We start from the raw sequence: 16,087 nt of genomic DNA, 5'->3' as shown, positions 1-16,087 counted from the left end.
TGGAACTGCACAGACAGATCAGGATGATGCAGGCCTTGTTTTTCTCCTTCCGGGGAAACACATCTGGCACATTTCCACTCACACTAATCACATGGTTGGCTTAAACCACTGATGGAGGCACAGAAACACACAAACCTATATGTGAGTATGTACTGGAGGCTTGAGTGGGACCAAACAATGACATGGCTGTGTATAAAACAGGCGCGTTGATGACCGAGTGAACTCTCATCTAAAACTAGAATGTCCTAGGGCCACTGTACTGTGTAGCCTTATACATACAGCTCTGAAGTGCTTCTGTGTGAGTGTGGTGAAGGGTAACACTATTTCATGAAGCCATATGTGAGTCTTCTTTCTCAAAAGGAAATTTTACAATGTGTGGTTTGTTAGCGACTAGTAATGGGGCTCATTTTAGGGGAAAAACCCTGGTGTTTAAACACTTGTTGATGATCATGTGCTTCTGTTAAATGACATGATTTTTCTGTGAAACACATCTGACTAGTGGTGTCATTGAGAATCAATAGAGAATCAATACTGAAATGGTGTAAAAAAAACTGGGGTGGCAAAATCAGTATGATAGTGGCATGGACTGGGAGCAGCACAAGCACGCATACACACTTCACACAGACACAGCTATCGTGCATGATGATACAAACAGAATGGTACTGCTTGAAGCAAGTAAGAACATAAGAAGGATTAATTAGTGTGATAGCATTAGATCATGAGCTCTTAAAGATGTCTCTTTGGATCTGATTTACACTGGATGCACACACACATTGACAGATTCTATCTGGCACACAAACCCCCGCACACACACACACACACACACACACACACACACACACAGAGGGAGGACGGCATCTCGTGTGGAGCAGTAGCACCCCTAATGGACGTTCACACAACAACAGATGTGGACTTGAATGGAAAAATTTACAGAGAAGAGAGAAGCAACAACTAACACAGAGAAAAACATTAAAGGGGGAAAAGATGATGAGAAAGAAAGACAATATTCAAGAGGGAGACATAATTTCTATATTCCTAATGTGCCATAATCATGCCCCTCTTTCACAGTGGACCAGGGTGAGACAGACTACCCAGGCTTATCCCATCTCATCCCTTCTATCATCATGTGCTTTTCTCCTCTGCTCCTCTTACCTCCTTTTCTCAGAGACAACACTGTCTAATCCTTAACAGAGCATCTGCTGCCCTACTACCCTCTATCCCTACCCATCCCCCACACCACTCTCTCACTTGCTCACTGTGTGGAGCACGAGCACTCCTAGTGGCAGTTCCCAAGCCAGCATCTGAGTGGGTGTGTAAACCACACATGCGCACACCCTTTTGACTCATACATAAAAAACCCACAGCCTCACACAATCTTTTACAGGCAGTACTGACACCTAGCTGTGGAAATAAGAAAATATCAGCAGCTAAGTACTCTGGCATGTTTCCAAAGATGAGTGTATAACAGCCAGGGATGGATTTTTCATTACAGTAGTAGACAGTGTTTATCAGATGAAATTACTTTAAGCACAGATGGTGAATGTGGATATTTGGGTGTGGCAGTCTGGCTCCCTGAATCCTGAGCTTCCATTTTTTATGAGAGCCAAATAAAGCCAAGTAAAAGCACTTACTGATTAGATTATGAAAAAAAAATAAAACAAGTATTGATCTACAAAGAGTCTCTCAAGGATCAGTTATTCACTACAACCGACATCACATGCTTAGCACATGTGTAAACTGAGGCTCCACTGAGTGAGCGTCTGTCTGTCTGACTCACAGGGGAATGACAAGGCCACAAAATGCAAACACACACTGACCTTCCAGGATTTAACCACCAACTGGGATATTATGTTTACAGAGGGAGAAGAGGAACATTCAGAGAATTCATGAGATAGTGAGGGTATGTGAGCTGATGGGTGGGGAATTGAGAGAGAAAAGGGAACAAGGAAGATATGAGCGTGCGAAAGTGTCGCTGCTGAAAACAACCTTTGTGTAGAAAGCCATCCAGTATGATGGTTATAAGCAAATATGGAACAAAGACCAGGTGTGTGTATGCTAGATTTGTGTGTGGTTGAATTTAAATAGGGGGGTGTTGAATGACGCCGGGCTACAGGGGCAGTCAAATATGCCACCTGTATGTAAATGATCTCTAGCCCACTAGTGCACGCACACACACATCTTAGAAGCACTATTATGTTCCATTCACGCATGCCTCTAGAGGCTGAACATGAAATTTGACTACCTTACTTTCTACCACAAATGCCTGCTCTGTACTTTAAACACAGACACAAAATATTCCAAGTGGAGCCTCAGTGCTGGCTGTGCCTTTAAGTGCCCTTTAAATGATTTGACGGGGGGGAGGGAAAGAAAAAAAAAGAGGAGGCAGTGATGGAACAAAAGCAAGAAAGAGAGGAGAGGAGAAGCCAGCTGGAACTTGGAGCACTAGCAGAAAGGCCAGAGAGACTTTTTGTAAAAGAGGCTCACAGAATAGACACAAATACACATTCGTATACACACAGAGTGCAGAAACACTTTGGCCAAAACAAGCGTTTTCCAACTCATGGGGAAAGTAAAACACAAACATTCAAACGAAGAAAGAAGTAATACTGTAACACACATGCATGCAAACATACACAGACTGCATCGAGGCTGAAGCAAATTTTGACTGTGGAACTGTGGAGTCCCAGGAGAACATGACTGGAGCCAGAGAGAGGAGGAATGTACTGAAACTAGGTCAGTCTGAGAGAAGGAGGAGAAAAAAAAGTGCCTGTGCATAAATGTGTGTCTGCAAGGCAGGATTTGAGTGTTAACTGTGTGTATACGAGGATGAGCGAGCAAGAATGTATGTGTGTGTGCTACGCAGGACAATATGCTGCAAGCATTTCTCAAAGTATAACAGCATCTTATAGAAGAGTGGAAATATGTTTTTGGTGATAAAGAGATTTAGGAGCTCTTTCCGTCCTCTTTTATGGAAGCAAATCCCCCCGTTCACGAGAGGAGTGAAAAGAGGTCGAGCAGTTCCTTATATACATCCCACTGGTTCTCAGTTTCTGTGAAGCTTATTATTATTCTTCAAAACACAGGTCATCAACATTAGATTAACTCTAAATACTGATGGGTTGTTCTTTCTCTCTCACACACACACACACACACACACACAAATGTTCCACAGAAGCGTGGACTCTGACTGCCCCCAACTGGAGTCTGAAGGAAATACAAACTGAGACAAGTGGAGTGTTTCTCTCTCTTTCAGTCACACACAGGTAAACAGACATGATCCAGCAATTATGACCTGCGTTGATGTCGAGGAGCTGGCTCTTCTTGAGCTTCTCCTCCTTCTCCTTCTCTGCCTTTTCCCTGGCCAGCTTGGCCCTCTTTATCTTCTCCTCAGCCTCCTTCCTCTTCTGATTCTCCTTCACTGCTTGCTGGTGGGGGAAGAAAGAGAAAATGATATTAGACTGTGTGTGTTTGCAGATTAAATGTGAGCGTTTGGTGTGGATAACTTAGTGTGAAAAGTACCAAAGTGATTCTTAGACAGGTGCATGATGGATGTGATGGATATCTATGTATGTAAACATAACTTCAACACCAGTGGATGGCAGTTATGCTCAATAACTGGTAAAACAAGTTATCTCCTGTGGGAGCCCTCCCAAACGGCACATTGGCAGTTGATATATAAACTTAAAATATAATGGAGTCACTTTCATTCGTTATTATGTCAATACAAGCAGGTGTGAGGCCTTTTGTCTTTTTCCAGGTTTGACATTTGTCTTTCATCTTTCCCTCTTTCAGCTACTTCACTTTTTTCAACTCCACTTGTGTGTATGTCTTTATGCTGTATGTGTAAGAGTTTGATTTGGTTGGTGGGTTAAAACTGAAAACCACACCTGCAGATAAGACTCAAGTCAGTTCATTCACGTGCACAAAAACACACCTGGAACATGTTTTTAAAGTTGTTGATGTCCCCAAAGAATTCCTCTATTGACATCTTTTTCGGGTCAAAGACAAAGTACTCTCCCAGGTCATTATATTGCTTCTCCATATTCTTATGTAGCAGATCCAGTTTCTCATGCTGCTCACGAGCGGTACCAATAAAACTGTGGAAACATGGTGTTAAGGAACACAGGGCACACATAATTTTGTACCTTAACAAGGCATAAAAATGTAATTCATGATGGCAAGAGCTGTTGCTTGAATTTTCATATAAACAGACTGTTTCAGGCAATTGCTTAATAATTAATTAAACATATAACTGAATAAAAAGGATATGGACATTTTCTCAGCAAACAGGTCCTTGTCATTTTGTGGAGGTGGGAAAGTTTCCAGATCTTTTTCCAGGGTCTTGATCTGACGGCCCATCAGCTCAAGGTTCTTCTGAATGGTCTCTGCAGAAACTGCAGGGGGAAGAAAAATGATGCCGAGCACTTACATACACAGCCTATAATGGACTGTTGTTCTGTCACATGACTATAACAATGAGAGCACACTGTATCAATAAGAACCAGAGGGTTCTAACGGGTGATACTATTTAGGGATGGATATGTATAGAGATCAGTCAGATGTCCCTTGTACCTCTGCTGGCCTTTTCCACATGGATGAGCTCATCTGGGAAGCCCATGATATCAGGATACTGCTCCTGGCACACATCAGCGAGGAAATGGAGCAGCGTCTGCTTCAGATCAGCTGATTTGGTGTCTCGCAGCTGATTGGGAGAAGAATTGATTTCAAAATGGTACACTGAGATGGCAATCAATCAAAGTATTTAATGTCTGCATGCACTGTCAGTGTTTTGCACTTCTGTGTTTAAAGATATGTAAAAACAGCTGTTCAAGCCAGCTTATCAGAATCCAAAATTCCAGCATCTATGCACTCATTGTGTGTCCATGGTGGCTTTTCAACAGGTAAGAATACCATAAAATGAACAGTATAGTGTAGACATCACTGTGGTTATACTTATGATGTAGCATCACCGTACTGATGAGGGATTTATGAGACCATCTGTGCATGTTTATATCTGTGTTACTGCACACCTAAAGCTAATATTGAAAAGGCCTTGGGGAAAGCCTTTGCATGTTATTGTCTATGTACATGTGTTTCATGTCATTTAGTTGTGTAAAAATAAATACTATGGCACAGGCACAGATTCTGCTTTGTTTTCGTTAAGTATGACGCCATAATTCAGTGTTAAAAATATGTGAAGCTATAGACATGGGCAGTGAATTGATTTAGTGCTTTCTGTGATATTGACCACACTGCAGGTAGGGCACTGTTACAAAGACAGGCTACTGCAAACCAAAATTGCTTTTTTTTTTTTTCTACCTGTAGTGCTACCTCGACTTTTTTAGTGTGAGTTACTGAGTCTTGGAGGTATCGGCCTTAGAGATGTCTGCCTTCTCTCGAATATAACAGAACTAGATGGCACTCCACTTGCAGTGCTCAAAGTGCCAAAAAATACATTTTTAAAAATCAACAGCAATGCCTCCTTCCAGAAATCATAACCAAGTTACTCAAGATAATCCACAGATGTTGTTGTGAGCAGTTTCATGTAGGAACTATTTTCTTTCTACCAAACTACACCCACCTACTGTATCCCCACAAAGAAGGAAGCCTCTACTCACAGTGTTAGGGTATAACTAGTTACATGTAATAGATTACAAGATAAATGTAAATTACAAGAGAAATGTAATTGTGACACTGTTAAAGTTACTGAAAAAATATGGAATTAGATTACAGTCATTAATCAAAATGTTGGTGATTACGAAGGGGTTAAATCTGAATATATTTGTTTTGGTAAAAGCTGATAATGTAGAATATAACATTATATATACTTCATTACACTGAAGGGCCTTCAATAAACGTTTGACAGTAATCAGTGTTGAGTACCGTTGTGAGGTTCACACTGCCTGGTTTAAGAGTTACGTTTTAAGGACTTTTCAACTTCATTGTCCAGTTTAAAACAAATGTATGAAAGTAACTGCATCTCTTAAATTACATTACTTTGATGAAGTAATTAAAATAGTTATATTAATCTGTAATCAATTTTATTTAAAAAGTAACCTTCCCAACACTGTCTACTCACGGACAAAAGGCTTGTGCTTGTGACAGTACAAGATGTAAACATTGCTTATGTACTCCCCGGCTGAACTGTAACATTAGTTAGCTCATTGATGCTAAGTGAGCTGGCACTAGGTGCACGCTTCCTTCTGCCTGGTGACACAGTTGACAGGTATAGTTCAATAGGGAGAAAATAGTCCCTACATGAAACTGCTAACAGGTCTGTGGATTATTCTGGAGAGAGACATTGCTGTTGAGTTTTTTAAAAATGTATTTTTAGGCAATCTAAGCACCAGACGAGTGCCATCTACTTCCATTATATTCAAGAGAAGGCTCTCTAGGGCTGATATCTTCAACACTCAGGAACTCACAACAAAACAATCTAGACTGATAAATAGCACCACAGGTAAGAGGACAAATATGTACTTTAGATTTTGGGTTAAACTGCCCCTTTAAGGTGAGAGCTTTACTCTTGTGGGGCCCAGTTTAATGTAATTTATTATATATCAGCATTTCCACCCTTGACCTCAAAGATATATACAAAAGGTTAAGAGTAAAGGCTGCTCCAGTGCACTGATTCAGTTTTTACTGTGTATGTGTGTGTACATCACGTCTACACTTTATTTTACCTTGCACAGGTATGATATGGAGAAGCCGAATGCCTTTCCATTGCGGGAGCCCGCATTCATGTAATTCCCGACAAGTAGGATGATCTCTAGCAGCTTGGCAAAGTTCTGGCTTTTACTGAGCTCCTCACAGGCTGCAGTCACAGACACCACATCTGGCTTGATGTTGTTCAGCTGCTCCTCAAACTGCAGCTTGAACAGGATGGCCTGAAGCCGAGGCATCAGCCGCTTCACGCCGGACATCTGGAGAGAGAAAAGAGGGACCCATTCCTGGTATATCTGATGCCACATAGATTGTGTGTGTGTGTGTGTGTGTGTGTGTGTGTGTGTGTGCGTGTGTGTGCAGTTGTGTGTGATAAAAAAGGGGATTTCATTCATTACTCACATCTTCCACAGTTGAACAACGCAGTCTGTGTTTAACAGCAGGAGGATTTTCTGTGTCTAATATGTTGACAACGGTATGACCCTATCTCAGTGCTTCGACATTTTCTATGCCTCATTTGCCATTAAAGTGATTTTCCCGCTATGTTTGTGGTTAGTCATGTCCAAGTCAGCTGACAATTTGAACTGCACACATTTTACAAAAGCAATTGTTTTGTGTTTGTTGGTGTGTATGTTGGCTCACCACTACTCCAAACTGCTCCGACTCAGCCAGGTCATCATATTCATCCTTCATCTCTCCGAGGGTGCTCAGCTGCTCTGCTGGTGGCAGCAGTTTGATCAGGTTCTATGTGACAATGAGAGCAAAATATAAAGAACTATCAGGATGTGGAGACATTTGTGTGATGGAACCTTTAACAGAAAATCTTCTGTGGGTTATTCCACTGTGAAGGACAATCAGTGTGCAGGGTCAGTAGCTCTGAAGATTCAGTGTGAAGAACCTTAAAGCACATGTCTTCTTATGCAGTTATATGACGCCCATCTTAAAATGCCCAGTCTGTCTTGTAAGAGGGACAATGTATCTCAAAGGACTTCCTGGTTAACTAAAATAAAATTTAATATGTGCTAAAGGACACAGAAGCTTGCTGTCACTAGAATATACTATGAACTCAATACATTTTCTCCTTCTCGTTACAGTTGCTCATTATTCTAAAAAAACGAACAACTTTTCAGCTTATCCCCCCCCCCCCCGGTATTTCCAAGAAGTATTATTGTTAGTGTTGCTGACGCAAAGACAGCCGGATCGCTTCCCATTTTCCTAAGAGCCTGGCAACTACCAATAACACATTTTGTTTTCCACAGTTTGAGTTTCTTCGGTTGTTCCACCATCTGCCATTTCTGCTACTGCAGACAGTAATTGCAAAGAACTTGCATTGAAATTATTTGGTAACTGGGGGGATAGTTACTGATGGCTACTGGGAAAACCAAAAGTGCCATTCTCTCCCTGTTCTGACTGTGAAAGGGCTGACACACTTCTTCTGTGCCATAAATTGAACCTTCATTTTTTGGGAGACCGTACCAAGTGGAAGACAGAATTGCATGATGGAAGCAAGGCTTATGGGGTGTAATGATTCTACAGCCAATTCATTGTTCAATCAATATTTACTTCACAATTGTATGTTAAAGCAAAAAACTTGTTTGTTGCCATTTTAAACCAATCTACTCTGAAAGACACAAGAGAAAACAATACAAATAAAACTAACTTTTCACACCCAACACTATACTGTTAAAACATGCATGAGTAGTTGCATACATAGAACCTTGTACACCAACAGTCGGGCAGATCTGAGCTCTGTACCTGAACCATGGACTCTGTGATGACCTTGTCATTAACCTCCAGGATGGCACTCTTGATGTCTTCATAAGGGAGACGGAATGATCCCAGGAAAATGGCTGTATGAGCAAACACAATTAAGAGCGCTTATTGCAAGCCAGTGAGGATATAGTTGAACACTTTAGTGTGTTGGTGTTTACTGAAGGTATGTAAAAAGCAGTGTCATTAGTACATGGGTATCAGTGTGGACTTACAAAGGTTCTGTGAAGACTTGGAGTCAAGAATCTTCAGCTCCTTCACCTTCTTCTTCTGCGTCTGCTTCTTCTCATCTCCACCGTCCTGTTCCTTTTTGGCTGGAGAGGTGGATAGAAAAATGTGGGGATCAGGGTGGGGGGTGGGATGGGAATATTCGGAGGATAGAAGACAGGAGAGACTTTGTTAGAAAGTGCATTTCTTGGTAATTTTCTTAACAAGAGGTGACTGGTACAGCTAGATAATAGAAAAAATGTTGGAAAGGACGGTGGTAAATTCAGTGGGTTCTTTAACAGAGAGAGAAGTGGACAAGAGGGATGGATAGAGGGCCTTTGTGACGGCTATGAAAACTGACAGACTTGGCACGGCCTTCACTTTTTTCATTCCCTCCCAACTGTATGGTGTCACGGAGGTGTTAGGATTATTGTATCACTGGCCTTGGGTATGATGGAACTGCTATGAAATGGCTGTAACACTGGGGGTAAGACATCCCTGGCGTGTGTGGGCCTGGTAAATACGGTCAGACGTTTTTCAGCTGTAAGGCATTTAAAGTTTTCAATCAGCTTACACATATGCACGTACAGTACATTTCATCACACATACACACACACACACACACACGCACTTGACAGGAACACTTCACATAAACTTGTTCTGACAAGGTCAGGATTCTGACTGTAAGGATGTGTCAGTGTGTGGGGGGGAACGTGCGCTGGATGAGAATTAGGAGTGAAAGATGAACAAGCACATGGGTTTGACCACATGATAGCCCACTGTACGCAGGCACATCAGACCTGAGGTCAGCAGAGTACATGATGTCACAGCTGTTCATTGTTTCTGCCAATATTATCTAACCACTCTTACTCAATTTAACATTCATGTGATAGTGCAGTACAAAAGTCTTGTATCATGATTAGTGCTGGAGTCATTAGTCCATCAACCAAACATGTTCTCTTTGTCAAAACTCATCAGCTTTTCCTGCTACAGATTCTCAAATGCGAGGAGCTCCTTTTATTTAGGACATGCCTTATAACTGTGGGTCAAAATAAGTAATTTTGTCAGACAGTTCTGGCCTGAGGTAACTTGAGATGAGCATTTGGCATGCTTATGGACATTTCATCAAGAAAATCTGAATATTAATTCATGATTAAAACAATTGCTAGTGGGGGCTAGGCCTAAGTATCAGTACTTGATACCCATATAAGGCATATTGTGATGTGGTGAAGAAGAGTGCAGTGTATTTGATGGAGTTGGCAGCTCAGCGTGCCGAGATGCCATCTAAACATTTGAAAATATGGCTATACTACATGCATGTGGCATTTACGCAACTAAATTCTTGTATTCAATTTATGAGTATCAAAGAAAGTAGAATTAAAAGGCATCAACTGAATTTCTCTATTGGTATCGATTCCACTTTAAGGCTACTGGTAATGGCACTAGTATTGTCACTTTTTAAACAATACCCTGCCATAGTGGGTGCCTTGGCTTTAATTAAAATAACAATGTAACAGGTACTGGAAAATGCCGAGGAGTATATCTTGGTGTCAATACCACAAATATTCCAAATTTTCACTCAACGGCCTCAACCATTTCTCATTTTTACGTACTTTCTGTATAGTGATAAGTCGATAAAAAACTGGAGGATCCGCTCACTTTTTCCTCTGCCACTCCTCAGTGTGGCCTTGCCTGTACTTTATCTTTGTAAAACCCAGACAGTAACAGGAAGCAAGAATCACTGTCTGGAAAACAGCCAGGAGTACTGGCACAGAATGTACAGTACAAGCATGCTGTATCTCTTTGTCACTTTCTGTCTGAAACACACAGACAAACAATACAAATAAAAAATAGCCCCATGTGCGATGAGCAGCCCACCTGCTTCCACTGCCTGGTAATTGCCTCATGTTATGACATCAGAAGCTAAAATTAAATGTTCACGACAACAGACAAGGCTATCAGGACTGAACCTCTGTAACCATTGTAAAATAATGACTTGATGTTGTGGAGACAGACCTCCCTACAGCTGACTGTTACTAACATTTATTATCGATTGTAATTTAGGTTAACCTAACACCTAGCTTCCTCAATTCAACCATCATTTCCCACAGTCTGTCGCTATTTGACTGCAGTTTATCAAAAAATAGTCTCATTCAAACAGCAACACTGTAAGTATTCTCCACACAGACACAGAGACAGCCACAGCATAACAACTCATTCATCCATCTGCCCATCTTTCCATATGTCCAGTCAAACAGTGCTTTGTCTCTATGTGAGAGACCAATCAGTCGGACAGTCTGTCAACAAGCCCAGGCCTCTTAATGAGCTCCTCATTTCTCCATTTAGAACACACACGTACACACATAACAGTGAGTCAGTCAGTCAGTGGACTGTGGCCTCAATAAGTCCCATTGTTTCATTCAGCTTCAGCTGTATTAAACTCCTCTCTCAGAATCTACCATGACTTGTGTCTAAAGTTTGACTCAGACTTTAGGGCAATCTGATCTGTTTCAACTCTGTTCTTCTACCACTTGCATACAGTACACCGTATATCAGTATAATCAGCTGTGTATCTCTACCATGAATCAATAATACTATTGCGGGTCCAACACTCCAGCTATAGTCCCTGCTGTGAGCAGGAAACCAAAGCAGGAAGTCAACCATTACCCACATACACAGTAGGAAAATCCACCCGGACATCTGAGAGGAAAAAACATAAATATCTTCACACAAGCACATAAACACAGCTGAAAGGTTAGGAAGAAACTCGAAGGAAGTGACAAGCATCTACAAATAAACATCCTGGGACAAGGACACAAACAGGGAGACGAATGACCTAGAACAATACACAGATAATGAGAGAAATAAGATAATGTGGAGAGAAAGAGAGATCAAAATATCAGTAAAAGGTTGGACCTTGGAATACTGTGTGTGCACATGCAGACTTGTACAAAGACAGAAGTAAACATGCCACAGTGCAGTCTGATCTCAATAGCATATAATCTTAAGCAGCGACAATCCAGTTAGTCTGGGACAAGACTAGTGACGGCATCATGTCACTAGGTCAGTGGGCGCCTCTGTGTGTGTGCATCTCATAGAGATGGAGAGCCGATGAGAGTGCGTGCGTGTGTGTGTGTGTGTGTGTACATCCGTGCTATAATAGCTACAGTGCCAGCTGCGCTCCAGCCAATGGAATCAGGCTGAGCAATGTTGACATCATGGCTGATTCATAAAATGGGGTATGGTGTGCAGATTGTAAAATGGCTGCTCTGTGGTTTCCACATGCACAGCCGGCTCATTTCATTTATGAGCCGATGGCACCCCTAGTGGTGGCTATGGAGCACTGCACCATGTTACACTTAGTCATTGTGGGGGAGGAGAGGAGATGACAGAGGCAGAACACATGTGTGGCTACTCACAAACATACACACCCATACACAAACACACCAGTGGAGCACAGGCATCTTAACATCCACATGTTTTATCGCCCCAGCTGCCTTTTTGTTACAGCGGCAGACAAAGTGGGCCCTCTTTTTGTGGAAACAAATCACTACCACCCCGACTACCAAACACACACACACGCACACACTTTCCTGGAACACTTCCCCCTCGTCTCCCCAACAGCTGCTTGGCATGGAGAGATGATGTGTGTGTGTGTGTGTGTGTGTGTGTGGGGGGGGTGTTAGGTCTGTGTGTGTGTGTTCCTGAGCACGCAACCATGCATGTGTGCGTCATGAAAGAAAAACTAAATTCTTCCATTTCTGACTTCTGTTTTTAATTAAGTGGAGAGACAGAAGAAAGCAGAGCGATGGAGGGGAAGAGGAGGCTCAGGAGGGGTGCACAGAATCATGAGGAGCCAAGTCATGCAGAGGTCTCTGTCAATATATAACTAAGCGTGTGCGTGTGTGTGTGTGTGTGTGTGTCTGCCTCCATCTGCACAAAGAGGAGTCTGTTTATCAGTCAGCAGACCTGAGTGTGTCCTTCAACCCCCCTCCCTCCTATTCCCTTCCTCTCTCATTCCCTCTCTCCTTAAAAGGAGAAAATGTGTGGTAGAGAAGGCGATGAGTAGTCAGGCTTGGAGAAAGGAAAGAAAATAGAAAAAAGATGAATGCAAAGAAAGAGGAAGAGATGTATAGGACACTTTGATCCTGGACCACTCTGAACTAACTCAAATAATAGTTTCAGTCTCCTCCATGAAAACATAGCCTCTTTTCTTTTCAATCCCTTCTCCTGTCTTTTCATGTGGTCTATTCATCCTCTCATCACCACTCCCTGTTTGTGGAGCGCTGCAGTTTATTTTTAACCCACTAAAAGCTTTCAGATGATGTGCCCTATTGTATATCTGTGGCGCCCAATGTGTTTTTCCATGGGCCCTCTGGTGGCGAGATAGGAGTAGAGCACAACATTAACTTTATATAACTTCAGACTAACTTTTTTCCATTCAGCATTCCACGGCTGGAGATTGCCTAAACTGGAACAGAGGAGAGGGTTTATAGTTTCAACATCAATATCTCCGGGGTAAGCTGTTCTGTGGAAAATGTTGCTGAGGTTGCCCAATTGAAAGAACCACACAGAGACACAAACAAATCTTTTGCCAACTTTCAAAGTCATCGTAGACCAAACACATTTCAGGGAAACTTAATAAGAACATCTTGTGTTTTTGGTTTAAGAAGGCTTGCTTAAGAATACTAATGTATTAGTACTAGAAGGGAATGAGACAAAGAGAAAAAGAAAGGGGAGGGGGGCATAAAGTTCTTTGTCCAAACTAAACAGGAGGCCAAAACTATGGCAGACAGAAGGACAGCTGTAGCCTTGGTCCCTTTAAACTTTAAATGTCCAACATTCTGTCACTCTCTCTATGTGTGTGTGTGTGTGTGTTACAATGTAAGCAAGTTTGACAGAAGAAGAATAAGGGGGTTTCCACGGTAACCTCGAGTCTGAAAGAGCCCCTTCATCCTGTTTTTCACTGTGAAAGGAAATGAGGAGAGAAAAAAATTCCTGAGTGTGTGTGTATGTGCGTGTGTGAGTGTGTGTGTGTCTGTGATTGTGTGAAAAGGACCAGATGGCAGGGTGGGGCAGTGGGGAGGGGGGACGGGGGCAGGATGTGGGAGGGCCAGGATGCAGGGGGAGGGCTTGTGGGAGGGGCTTGGGCTGTGCTCACTTGCGCACCCCTGGCGCATGAACAGTGTAACTGCAGCACAGATTTTCTGCACTAAACTAAGTTGGATATAAACAGACTACATTCGCTTTAGAAACATAAATCAAATTAGTATTTATAACTAAAAACATCTAGATGATCTCAACTGCATAATTTGTTCTGCTTTACCATCTACTCTTCAGACTTAAACTAATAAACGTTTAATAAAGACTGAAGGGCACCACACTTCTGAAATTTTGTTTTCCAAAGGTATCAAATATTTTTTAATCTCAAGACTATAAGAAAAAGCTTGTTAGCATCTATTAAAAAAATATTATTTGCTTATTTAATGGTCTTACACAATGCACAATTACAAGTGTAATAACTTGTATATATTCTATTTGATAACATTTAAAATTAACTTTAAATAGCTGTTTTGTGTTGTTAAATATTGGTGACATGGCATCTTGTACGACTCATTTAAGTTTCAATAAGTGATGTTTTAACATATAAACTGAAGGCATATTTGAGAATTAGATTGACTGTTAAATTGTTAGTGTATTAAATGGCTTGTCAGTTAATCTCGTGGTGACAGGAGGTTGCAGTTGGCACTCTGAATTTTAATTATTTTCTTTATATTTGGATGAAACACAACTTCAATACTTTTAAATGACAGAACTCTATACTTACAATAATCTACCACAAATGTTCAGTGTTAACTCCTTGGAAATTAATTTTTCCATATCAGCCTTAAATCGCAATTTGAGATATATTTGAGATATTTAATCTTTCACTTCTTAAAAAGTATTCAAGTGCAGTATAATATAGAGTGGCATGTTTTTTTTCTATCTAAATGTATTGACAGGAGCCACAAAGTGTGGGTCCTTCAGTGAAGTGACTGTTTATGTGTGGAGTCACAGTGCCCTCCACTGGAGAAACCAGTGTACTGCAGCTACATAGCATAAGCCTGGCAAGCCCCTACACCTGGATGCACTGTTTATTACCTTCACACTCCATCTCACTCACCATCCAAGTTGTGTGTGTGTGTTTGTGAAAGTGAGAGACGACAAAAGCCAAAAGAAATAACTTTCGATTGTGTGTGTGTGTGCATGTTTGTGACAGTTTAGGGGGGTACAAACGGCAGAGACAGAGGTGGAAGTGAAAGAGCGAGCGGACAGAGGTTTGGAAACAGTGGGTCTGTGTGTGTGTGGGTGTGTCAGTGTTGTTCTCCCAGGGCCATTCTGACCTCTCTATGCTCTTCTGGCCATGAAGGTCTTCAGCGATGACGCACACACGGCACGTAACGGCATCGCTGATGAGACACACATACACACACACACAAAGTATGCTGCCTGCATTGCTGATAAGGTGCACTACTGTCGACACACCGACACAGCACTACCTTGAACTCGAATTCACACTTGCTGAAACCACACAAACAGCCCATAAATCCCCATAGCAAATAACAGAGGACACAGACAAACCCCCCCACCACACTCACTTACACACACACACACACACACACACACACACGCACACACAGGGAGAGGTGAGCTGCTGGTGTGCTTATTAAATCAGTCCTATATCAGCCAGTCTCCTTGGGACAGCAGAAAAGATTTACTACAGCAATTACACTGGCTAATTACAAGGAGGAGAGAAAGAGGGAGTGCGGGAGAGCTACAGAGTGTAAAGGAGAGAAAGGAAATCAAATCAAAAGGAGTGAGAGCAAATAAAGGTGTGAAAACTGAGACGATGAGAGAGCAAATAAAAGGGAGAGAGAGATAGAGAGAAGTTAGTTTAAAGGACAGAGATGATAAGGATGTGACCTTGGAGCCAGCCACAACACCTGAGCCTTGAATGGGGTGTGTGGAGACAACGCAAAAACACAATGCCTCAGTGTTCAAACTCACAAAGTAGCTGTGTATGTGTGTGTGTGTGTGTGTATGTGTGCCTCACTGACTAACTGAGTGACTCACTGAGTATGTAAGTAGTTTTTCTGTGGTACTCTGGTAGTCTGTATGGCGCTCTGGTGTTTGTTATTCACAGTGCGAATGTCCTTGACGCCGCACTGGCCTTCACAGCACAGTGCTCCCTCTACGGGAAGGAGAGTGAATTACATCATTAAGCAGGATCGCTCACTGTTATGCTGGGTATCAATCAACCCTGATCCTTGCTCCTGGTGCTGTGGCTGACATGCAGTGACATTTGCAGACACTTGCATGCTTCACGTATGTGTGCGAGTGTGAGACTGACTGATGAGATTAGTGTTCTTACAGACAGCCATCTGTGAAGGTCTGACAATCTCTCATA

General features: G+C 42.0%; 1 protein-coding gene across 1 annotated transcript in view; it reads right to left on the bottom strand.

Moving 5' to 3' along the window:
* LOC125895029 (protein diaphanous homolog 1) overlaps positions 1-16,087 on the bottom strand; it is a 52,293-nt gene that overhangs the window by 16,637 nt on the left and 19,569 nt on the right. The window contains exons 2-9 of the mRNA XM_049586799.1: positions 8,649-8,827; positions 8,419-8,513; positions 7,306-7,407; positions 6,684-6,923; positions 4,573-4,702; positions 4,271-4,394; positions 3,935-4,100; positions 3,293-3,425 (exon numbers count right to left, since the gene is read on the bottom strand). Coding sequence (XP_049442756.1) covers positions 3,293-3,425; positions 3,935-4,100; positions 4,271-4,394; positions 4,573-4,702; positions 6,684-6,923; positions 7,306-7,407; positions 8,419-8,513; positions 8,649-8,827 — 1,169 coding nt within the window. The remainder of the gene's footprint in view (positions 1-3,292; positions 3,426-3,934; positions 4,101-4,270; positions 4,395-4,572; positions 4,703-6,683; positions 6,924-7,305; positions 7,408-8,418; positions 8,514-8,648; positions 8,828-16,087) is intronic.

This window comes from Epinephelus fuscoguttatus, linkage group LG9 (assembly GCF_011397635.1).
Source record: "Epinephelus fuscoguttatus linkage group LG9, E.fuscoguttatus.final_Chr_v1".
Lineage (NCBI taxonomy): Eukaryota > Metazoa > Chordata > Actinopteri > Perciformes > Serranidae > Epinephelus > Epinephelus fuscoguttatus.
The sequence above is the reverse complement of the archived record's forward strand: the minus strand, read 5'-3'. Positions and strand labels throughout refer to the sequence as shown.